Below are 11,306 nucleotides of genomic sequence, written 5' to 3' on the forward strand. Positions count from 1 at the left end.
AAAGTACTTTATGGATAGACAATAAAAAGCACGTACTTATGATCAAGTCATTAAGAATACGGTAAATATAATGAAATCATCTTAAAACTATAATCCTAATTAATTTACTTTTAAGGTATAATTAACGTTGGTGCTAAGTACATAAAGTATTCCAGTTCTTTGGTAAACGCACGTTACAAAAGTATTGCAGTTCTTTTCAAAGGTAGGTAAACGCACATTACAAAGATAAAATAAAATATAATTCAATTATTTTTATCCTATTAAAGTAGTTTAGTCGCCAAAGAAGTATAGTAAACTAAACGTAATAGTTGAACACAGCTAAAATTCGTCAAGATAAAGTAACCGTGCTAAAATTCTACAAATGATGAGTGGTATCGATAAAAAAAAAAAAAAAGTACTTCGTACATAATTGTTTACATGCATGAAACGGATAATCTATAAATGAGATTGAAAATATAATAAATTAAATGGTTATAATACTAAGATAATGAAAAATCTATGAATTAAGTTATGAAAATAAATTAGTCCAAAATAAAATACTTTTTAGGACGATTAAATTACAATATGACAAATAATTGAAACATAAGTAATCCCCTTTTTATTACCTCGGTACTTCCAGATCTCTAATTATAACTAAAATAGTTTTAGGAAAAAGTAGAGTTTACGATATGGAAAAAGTAGAATTTGTTCATAATAAACTACAACGTCATAAGAGATGATATATTTGTATTGTACTACTCCGTAATAATGAGAAAGAAATTAACAAGTTAATACGTTCATGTTTATTTTTCATTAGTGGTTGTAACTTGCAATTATACTTTTTTTAAAATAATATTTTTGGCCTTATCATAGTTTTCACATTCACCGTGTATAATACATATATGGATCGGAGTAATATATTATCAATATTTTTTTTTAAGTAAAATCAATTCCTTAATAAAAAAAATGAGTTGTATACTTATACGACATTTACAATAGAAATCGAATTTAACAAATACTTAAACAATTTAAATGGACTTGTATAATGGGAATTAGATGATTTTATTTACTATAAAGGTTTAATATACACGGTACAAAATACTAAACACAAAATCGTGCATCGCAAGGGTTTAAAACTAGTCTAGTTTATAATAAAGGTCACTTGTCAATGTTAATGGTGGAATACTGAAATTTATCCATCCCTAAATTTCATAATGGCCACAGCCCACAGTAAACGTTAATTATTTGCTGGTTTAGCGCAAATTTTTGGCTGTATCCCCATCCGAAACGATGTCGTTTTGTGTTGTTTAAAATGAACATTAATATACTGGTACAAAAATGAACATTTACTATTTCGGAAATGAAAATTTATTTATTTATTTGGAATGAACATTTACTATTTTGGAAATGAACATTTATTTATTTGGAAATAAACTATAAAAATGAACATTTACTATTTCGGAAATGAACATTTATTTATTTATTTGGAATGAACATTTACTTATTTTGGAAATGAACATTTATTTATTTATTTGGAAATAAACAATATAGGCGCTTGTAAAAACATAAAAGACCAATGAAGTGAACAATTTCATTATGAACATTAACCATATATTTATTGTGAACAAACAAATAAACAAGAAAGAACAAATAATTCAACAAAAAAGAACAAACAATATAAAAAAGAACATAAAATTCCAGAAAAAAGAACAAACAATACAACAATTATGAACAATTTTATGATTAATTTTAAAGCCAACATGAAAGAACAAACAATACAACAATAAGTTTGATGAATGAATTTAAAAAACAACAAGAAAGAACAAACAGTACAACAAGAAAGAACAAACAATACAAAAAGAAAGAATAAAAAATTAATGAAGAGTTTAATTATGAACATTAACCATATGATTATTATAAACAAACAAATAAACAAGAAAGAACAAACTATATAAAAAAGAACTTAAAATTTCAGAAGAAAGAACAAAAAATACAACAATTATGAAAATTTGATGATAAATTTAAAAAACAACATGAAAGAACAAGCAGTACAACAAGAAAGAACAAACAGTACAATAAAAAAGAACAAACAGTCGACAAGAATGAACAAACAATATGAGCACGTCGTTTTTGAGGGGTACAGCCAGAGCTGGCTGTACCCGGTTACAGCAGTTAGCTATTGCTGGTTTAGAATAGATGCACTGGTCATTCAATTCTCTTAAGGCCAAAGTAAACCCCTCATCAGATGGCCCAATGGGCTACGAATCAGGAATTCAGGGCAATAAAGATCTACGACTTTTTTATTTTTATCTTTTTAATACATTCAGTATTTTATTTTTGAAAGTGTAGTTCCTTGTAAGTCACCTTGTTTAAATTGGTTATGATATTGATGCAGCAGGTGAAAAAATCGATCAGAAGTTGAATATAAAAGCATATGGATTATTGTTATTGATCTGAATTGAAGTAGAAAAAGAAACCAAATCTCAATTTCTTACTTAAACTCTCCCTCTCAAGAACTCTACAACACAATGCACTGAAACCCTCATAAGCAATGCCACATTGGCACATTGGCCACCCCTCTCATGACCATTAAAACAATAAAATTAATCAGCTAGATTGCAAAGTGGCAACTGAAAGAATAAGGATGAATAATCTGAGTCTGAAACCATCAAATTAAACCTGGACCTCAACTGACCATCTGTACATCTCCTCCTGTGGGACTGGTAGTATTGTGATGAGCAGCCCAGTTTCCGAATCATATTGAAAGTCAGTCACCACGCCATCAACAGTACATTTGGATGGCCTCTGAGAAGAATACGCTCCAAACCGGCCACATCCTCTCACTTTGAGCTTCATCACAATTGGAGATTGTGGTCTCTTCTCTGCTGGGACTTCACCATTACAGTGCTCGGTTTTCTCGTCAGATGATAGTTGGACGTCAAATTGGTCTACTGCCCCACTACAATTGTACATATCAAGTAAGCCAATTGGTGTGAATGACATGCTGCTTGTAATTTCCTGCACATAAATTACCATATGTTTACCATGTGCACTAATCCACATTGGAAGAAATCAACCCTCTTAAAATATGAAAGCAGGAATTACCTTCAGGGGGCAGATATGGAAGAGTTCATATTCCAGAACCTTGAGAGTTACAGGCAAAGAAGCTCCTTTGGGTAACCGAACCACCTCTCCTGCCATTCAAATATGAGACTGTTAAAATATACTGTAACTGTCAAGAATCAGGATCACTCACTATATGCAGTTTTAAAAGAAATCTCTTGTCAATGGGAATGTTCTAGCTTCAAGATTAAGGTTATGGTTACCTGATTGGTACATATACACAATCACTTCCCCATCCCAGTCTGGCCCAGCTACTTCAGCGATGGAATCCACATCAATGGCATGGATAGAACTAGTAAGGGTTCCAGGAGCTTTATCGTGTATCAGGGTCTTTTTCTCAATCTTGCACCAACCTGCTCCCTGACAGTTGAACACGCCAACAACACCACAACATTTGTTCACGTTCCAAATTTTGAGCAAACTGCAACGCCGATCACATTATGAGTCACAAGTTCACATTGTGCTTCAAATAATCATATCAGAAAAAATAAAATGCAATGACATATAGTGATATACCTAGTTCCATCTCTGGCTGGATCATTGAAGAGACAATCACGAGTAGGCCTTCCAGGTAGACGAGCACGGAGCACTGACCCATCAGGGAGAACCAGCTTCCTCAGAAGCTTAAAGTTGTGATTCCCTGGCTTGTCACTGTAGAATCCGAGAATTTTACTTGTCATTTTAAGCATTAACACTAGCTTCATTAGAATAAATACCTAATGAATCATATCATATCAAATCAATTATTCTAATTTTATAATGGCCAAAGTTCTTTTTCCATTGGAACATTTCCAAGCTCTAATTAATAAAGAAGGTAGCGAACTATAAACCATCTCCATATTGGAACATTTCCAAGCTCCAATTAATAAAGAAGGTAGCGAACTATGAACCATCTCCATACCTCACATATATTGGACATCCACCAACTGCACGAGCTGCTGCATGATAATCTGCAGCTGGGTGCAAGCTCTACAAAGCAAGATTACCAGTATTAGTACCTCACCCCCAAGAAGCCAAGATTTAAAAAATGGAGTGAAAAGTCATGTAAAAGTAGCATGAATTTACACTTACATGAAACATATCCCAATCAGGTTGCATGAACTCTCCAAGGAAAAGAGAGTTATAAGCCACAGAGGAAATGTGTATGGTATGAGAAGCAGGATCCCTAGGATAGAAATCATCAGAAGCCCTGACAACAGCAGTCTGCTTGGTACTGTATATCCCATCAGTGTTGTGACACATGCAAGAAATACATCCATTATCAGGGAAGTTCCTTGCTATGGAGGCTTCAAGGGCCTGGTGATAGGCACGAGTTAGAGAAACCCTGCCGCCGTGACCAGCACCAAGGGTTTCAATTATATTCTGAACATCAACTTTGACGCCGTCAACTCCACATGAAGCAAGATACGCATGGAGCTCATTATAGAAATTGAAGACTTTCTTTGGATGAACCAAACCAAGACCATGAACTGAAAGGCTATCCATGACAACATCTGGCTGGTTACCCAATACACCAGGAGACTGAACTGGGTATGCCAAACAAGTATCGTAGTGTTCCATACCAGAAGCTGCTGGTTTCACTCCACCCCAATATCCAGCCAGAGCATGCCACACATACACATTCCTGGAACATGTATGCAAAAAATTATAATGAGGATATCCATAACCCGCTTTCAATTTAAACAAAAGCTAATTACAGAGTGTCAGAGTACTATAAAATTCTTATTTACTTCTCCAATACCATAATTTCATAATTTTTGTCACATTTTCTTTAACATATTACACAGGTAAAATGCCGTCAAACTGTAGATGACTAGGTGCTAGATCATTAAGAAACAGGAGCCTGCATTAGATCTAGACATCAGTCGTATGAAAAGCAGGATCACTTAAACAAAATTTCAAGACAACTAACTTGCATGCCATATTTCAGCATAACCATTCCATGGGGGTAAAAAGTATTGTCTAATGGTATGATAGCTCATCATATTTGACATTCTTTTGGTAAACTTCAAAACAACCACAACCAACTCATGGAAAATGAAATTCAGTAAAGAATTGACAAGAATGACAAAATTTTATGTCCATCATTTTGCTCCTAATGGCTTTTTATTGGGATCAAAGTTCTGCATCCAACAAGCTAATCTAGTAAGATGCGCAAATTCACATGTTTGAAGAGAGAATAACAAGTAATTAGTCAATCATATTTAACGAAGAAATAACTGATTAGTAAGCTGGGCCACTTACTTCACATTGTGGCGTTGTTTAGCTTCATCAACAACACGCTTCAGACCTGGAACCAGATTATTGTCTTCACCATTCTTTTTGTTTTGGAACTTGGCATTCTCTTTAATTCCAGTTAGTCTGTTGGCAAATCTACAGAAGATAAAAATGCACAGTCAATAAAAACATGCCACATGCACATGAAACACATGACAAATAGAGCTAAGAACAACAGTTTCACTCCTGGGACAAGAGTCACTAGACATCTTTAGTTTCCATTTTCTTTTCAGAAAGGGAGTTGCAGTACAAGAAGCTAAATCATATCCCCCAACATGAGTAACATGAGGCAGATTTGCTGAAATTAATCTAGCCTTTCTAAGAAAAACTGGACCTAATTTTTCAAGTATCAAACCTGAGCATTTCAACACCTAATAATAAAACTACAGAGAATTCATCAAGGTTTCATGTAAATTTGATTAGTTCCAGGAAGAACGAGATCATGTACTTACTGTGCCCCTTCTTGCACAACACAATTTTCATCCTTAACAATCTCATTCCCTATCTGCTGCCAGCCATCATCAATGATCAAGAATCGTGGTGGAGCTCCACCCTTTGACAAGCTGTAACAAGCAGTGATAAGAATTCAGTTATTCTGTAAAATCATGAATCTTAAAATTAGCAGTAAAATATCACACACCTTTCTAGGCCTTCTTCTACACCTTCCGCTGTGACATCAGTGTAAAAGGCATCCCATGTACACCAGCCAAACCAATCAACAAAGCTAGGCAACTAGATGAAACCATCACAAGTTAGCCTTTGTAATCCTGCAGTTTTTGGGGCAATACACTTACATGACACTATCAGAAGAGAGTACTTACCCTTTTCTTTTCTCGGTGACGGAAAGTTTGCATATGTTTCTCTACAGCCCTGCGTGAGAGAGAAACAATTATTATGATCTGTATCTGACATAAGTACAGAAACCAAAATTTTCATTTAACCTAATTCTCACTATCCATAAATTTCCAAGATCACCATCTTCTTTGGATGATCCATGTCATCATAGGCAATTCAATAAGAATCTAGTTTAAAGAGCCTGTATAAGAATAAGAAAGGCACTCACTTAACAGCCTGGTTGACAACTTCAAAAGGATTAGTCCCAGCATGCATGTAAACAAGATGAAGCCCTTGGCAGGTCTGAACAGCAGTGTCCCCTGTACCGCAAAAAAGCAAAGTCGTATCTGATCTATCGGTCACCATATACTTCCGAAATGCAATAGAGTCCATCTATGTGAATGATATGAATGATATTATGGTTGGTCCATTTGAACATCTTGGTCGAACGTGCATTGATGACAGCTGCATTACTACTATAAAACTCAAACATCAGTCTCCCAATTCGAGGAGACTGCATCAATGAAAGCACTGGCCCACAGTATGGGCTGGTGGTACAAAGAGGAGGATTTCTCCATGTATGAACTTCATTTACCCTGTTGTTTTCCAATGTAATCATATTGGACCATTTTCCCACCTTAGTTATGTTTGCAATAGTAATTTCTCCACCATTATTTTTGAAATGCAGAAACTAGACAGTCTACCGGAGTTTATCTAGTGGACAAATTAAAACGAGTTATGAGCATGGCCTTGTATATGCGGGCTAATCACGCAAGAAAGATCATGCACATTCATGGCCAAGATCACTCACCACTCTCGATGCAAATCTCTATCTCATTCTTCTCATTCCCTTGAAGAACAGACCGGAATGGGCCCTCCAGAAGAGGAAGAAAGACAGTGTATATGGTTGGAGAGTCGTCTGGTTCACCTTCTACAGTGGAATCCTTGCTCTCTACAATCATAAATTGAGTTTCAAGAGGAACATCCTTTCCATACTTCCCCATCCTCTGAGTCATCCACCACAGCTTGAACCGGAAACAGCACATGAATCGCAAACCTCTGCCACATCCAACACATAATGCTAACATCAATTACAACTTACAAACATAGCATTCTGGTGAATGAGCTAAAGTTTAACACCAAATAATATATTTCACAAAGGAAAACTACTAGTATAGAGTAGGGGCAGGGCATACTTCTTCAAGCTCCTGCCCAACATCTAAAATCAAACCCTCGCAGAGACGCACTTTGATACAGAAAATTTGGTACTAAGTAGCAAAGATGTTCAACTTCTTAATTCTCAATTCTTTTACTATAAGGCTACTAAAATCAGGTTCTTTAACACACCACCCCACCCCACCTCCAACCCCAATAAACAGAAGGGTCAGTCCAATACAAGCAAACATTCATATGACACGAGCAACTAAGAAACAGGAAGATGCTAGATTAACTACAGTTTCCTAGCATATTAAGATTTATTCGGGTCAGCTCATGTATCTCCCTAAATCCCCCCCCCCCCCCCTCCCTTCCTTTCGACAGCATTCAGCAAGCTTGATTTACATTCTACTATGACATATTAAAGGATCTAGCAATTATAAATTGAACCAAACTATGTTAACATTAAAACAAATATCTATTACACATGAAGAAAAAGAGAGATCAGGATGATTACTCTAAAGTGCCCATGGGAAACACATGAAGACATTTGCTATCTGAAGCCGAGGCGCCAATAAATGAACCAGCAGCCAAACCATTTCCTGAGCCTGGAGTCAATAGAATGTTGTCTGGCACTCCTTTCAATATGGTCTTCCCATGAACCACAAGGTTCCCATTGCTCACACAAATCTTCGGCGTGATGGTCATATTGGACTAACTAACTGCTCCCACATATTCATTCAACCATCAAATTCAAAATTAGCAAACTAAAACTGTAATACTGCTTACACATAAATATACTTCCTAGATATCAACCGTGTGTCCGTATAGACACCGTACCATCAATTTTAATGCTTTATTAAATCAATACCAGAAAATCGAAGGTATCATCACCATTTTAAACAATCATGCTAGTTCATACAATTATCACCACTTTAAATCGGAAGGATTACCGCCGCTCTCGACAGTCATGCAACTTCATTCAACATCTTTTGAGAAGAAAAAAAACTCAATAATAGAGAAGTGGACCCAATTTTTTTTTATTATGGAGAATAAAACAGATAATCCTAGAAACTAAAGATGATGATTCGAAAGCGAAATTACGAATAAAACGGGGCTCAACAAGTTACAAAACAAACAAATTAGCCAACAAATGGAGCTTTTGAACCAAACATTTGAAGATGATCAAAAATCAGAATACACAAATAACTGAAATAATCAATATTTTTCAGGAAATAGGAGAATTATTCCAGAAACACAATTAAAATCAGCTTTCCAAGCTTAAAGTGAGGAAAATCTGCTTAATTCAAAGTACTTCCAATTGAAACCAATAAGATTAATCGGAACCAACTAAGAAGCAGATCTATTACAATAATCTAGATTAAATACATAATCCAGATAAAATCACTTAATCAGATATCAAATTTTCAAATTTTTTTAGAGAGAGAAACAGGAAAACCGCAATAGAACTGTAGAAGATGAAAACGATTCGTACTCGAAACGTTTCGAAATTTCAAATTAACCACCATAACTAATCGATAATCAAGCGGTAAATTTTAAAAAATTTAAAAACGAATACGTAGCATTCATCTTAGTTTGAATTATTTTTTTTTAATATTTTATCTTTTCTTACAATGAGTCTACAACTCCATAAAACAAATGTTTGTATCAGTATAATTGTATTGGTTACGGAGTATAAATGTCTCGTATAAAGTAAAATTAATTCATTAAAATAGTCATATTGGTATAATTAAATTTAATCACCGTCAATCACATAAAAGAATTCACCATCTCATTGCGGTTTTCCTGTTTCTCTCTCTAAAAAAATTTCAACGAGGTGGTGACTACATTGGTTATAAACTCATTATAAGCAAGTTCTTATGGAAAGTAAATCTATATATGCCATGATTCATGAATAAAATGAAACACTTATAAAAAGAGAAAAGGAGGATGAACTTACATTTTTAGTAGGTAGAAATGGGCTCTTCTCTAAGCTGGACACTGAATAGGCAAGAAAAGATGATGCTATTTATAGAGAGAAAATGTGATCGGAGAGACGGCTCTATTGAAAAAGAAATGCGTTGTTGAACGCAAATCTTGTAATGAGGTCAAGGATCACGGAATTTGCTTAGCTATATTTTGGAATTTGGATCACAAATGAAAACCCACCTTCGACTTTCTCCGATTTAAATACACGCTGCCATTCTATTAGATAATGCCACGTGTACTCTTCTGGTTCGTTCTTTGCTTTCCCGGGTTTTTTTTTCTATTATTATAACGACCAAGTTAGAAGGGAACTCCAACAAAGATATTTTGGATTTGGGCTATTGTTTTTTTAAGGGATATTTCGCAAACATTTTAAAAATTCATGGTACACTTTTCTTAGGGCTCAAATTTATAAAGTCATAACCATAATACATGTAATAATTTGGGGTGTATCTCGGACCTAAAAACTAGTTTGAACTTATAAAGCACGTCTCATATTGACAAAATGTGGTAAATCAATCTCTAACGTAACTTTTATAAAGAACAAATTAAATAAAACTTTTTTAAACAAAAGGCTACTCAATACCCAATAAGTTGTACTACGAAATAACGTTATTATAAATCGGAGACACGCCACATCTATTGGAATAACGTTATATTGCTTATTTTATTAGTTTTTTTTTTTTATCACATACTCCCTCCGTTCCATAATGTTCCTCATGTTTACTATTTATATGGTCAAAGTTTAAAAACTTTGACCGCAATTAATAGTATGATTAAAAGTATAAATGTTAACTTGTGGGATATCATTGGATTCGTTTCAATATAAATTTTCTAAATATAAATTTTTTATAACTTTTACTAATACGAAATTAAAATTATTAACGGTCAAAGTAGTGCATTGGAGACCGCACATAATGCAAAAGTGAGGAACATTATGGAACGGAGGGAGTAGACATTAAAAACATCATTAGATCGATACCTTTTTTTAGTAGAAAATTCCATTGGCTACAAGTAAATCTAAAAATATGTGTGAACAAGATGGATGTGTTTGGATACTTATGCAATTTGATCCATTTGCTGGAATGATTGAAATTGAGTATTATTGTCATATACTACTCCGTTTCAAAATGATCTTTACACTTTTCGTTTTAGTCTATTTCATAATGTTTTTTACACTTTGTTTTATTCTATTTTTGGACATGAAAATTTACTACCTTACTTTTCTTTCCCCACCATATTTACAAATTTTCACTCACTTCTCTTACTTTATTCAATTTTTTCTTACATCTACCTACATTTTTACACATTTCTCTTACTTTATTCATATTCTATTATATCCAATCAACTTTTCTATTTTTGTCTTAATCTTTGTGTAAATAGTAACTGTAAACTTTTTTATGAAACGGAGGTAGTACTTCGTATGGGGTTGGAATATCCCGCTTTTTTAGTTGACACGGTTTAACACTAATTATATTATTTACATTGATTATCAATTGCGATTTTTACTTATGAAAAACAATATAGTCGCATGTGTCTCGTTATAATTGTCTCATTGTATAGATTTATAATAACTTTTATAACTTTTACCCTATTAATAATTAAAGATATTAATAATTAAAATATGCATTAGCAAACGTGATAAAATAAATATGTGAACTAAAAAATGTGAAGGAAGCAGGATATATTAGTATGATTTCCCAATCATATTATTTTATGATAAAGATTTCAAGAAAAATGCAACAACACTCCAAATAATTGGGGTTAGTTGTCATCTACCAAACCACAAATCATGAGCCCAAAATAATCTGATTATAGATTTGTTTGACAGTCTATTAGTTTGGAGGGAGGTCGTGGTTGGCCTTTGGGACCTCGTAAAAATAAAGAATGCAAAAGTCTAATTAGTCGTGTTCTGTTCATCTTATTTAAACTTAACTATAAGTCTAAATAAC

At 33.9% G+C, this 11,306-nt stretch overlaps 1 protein-coding gene across 1 annotated transcript; it reads right to left on the reverse strand.

Annotated features, from left to right (window-relative positions):
- Positions 1-2,397: 2,397 nt before the first annotated feature.
- Positions 2,398-9,609, reverse strand: LOC110786310 (probable galactinol--sucrose galactosyltransferase 2). Its single transcript, XM_021990854.2, has 14 exons — positions 9,329-9,609; positions 7,886-8,090; positions 7,025-7,272; positions 6,443-6,533; positions 6,201-6,249; positions 6,020-6,111; positions 5,832-5,942; positions 5,347-5,475; positions 4,174-4,726; positions 4,004-4,071; positions 3,619-3,753; positions 3,306-3,523; positions 3,085-3,173; positions 2,398-2,997 (listed from the first exon to the last, which is right to left on the reverse strand). Exons 2-14 carry the CDS (start codon positions 8,074-8,076, stop codon positions 2,653-2,655), a joined length of 2,319 nt encoding a protein of 772 aa, XP_021846546.1. The 5' UTR covers positions 8,077-8,090; positions 9,329-9,609; the 3' UTR covers positions 2,398-2,652.
- Between the last annotated feature and the right edge of the window lie 1,697 nt (positions 9,610-11,306).

Source organism: Spinacia oleracea, chromosome 3 (assembly GCF_020520425.1).
Source record: "Spinacia oleracea cultivar Varoflay chromosome 3, BTI_SOV_V1, whole genome shotgun sequence".
Lineage (NCBI taxonomy): Eukaryota > Viridiplantae > Streptophyta > Magnoliopsida > Caryophyllales > Amaranthaceae > Spinacia > Spinacia oleracea.

Bases quoted from the DNA above. Each gene is read 5' to 3' on its own strand.
- LOC110786310 (XM_021990854.2), bottom strand. From the start codon at position 8,076: ATGACCATCACGCCGAAGATTTGTGTGAGCAATGGGAACCTTGTGGTT. The intron at 4,072-4,173 runs GTAAGTGTAAAT...CTTGCTTTGTAG, and splicing joins CTGATTGGGATATGTTTCAT to AGCTTGCACCCAGCTGCAGA. The intron at 3,754-4,003 runs GTATGGAGATGG...CGGATTCTACAG, and splicing joins GGATGTCCAATATATGTGAG to TGACAAGCCAGGGAATCACA.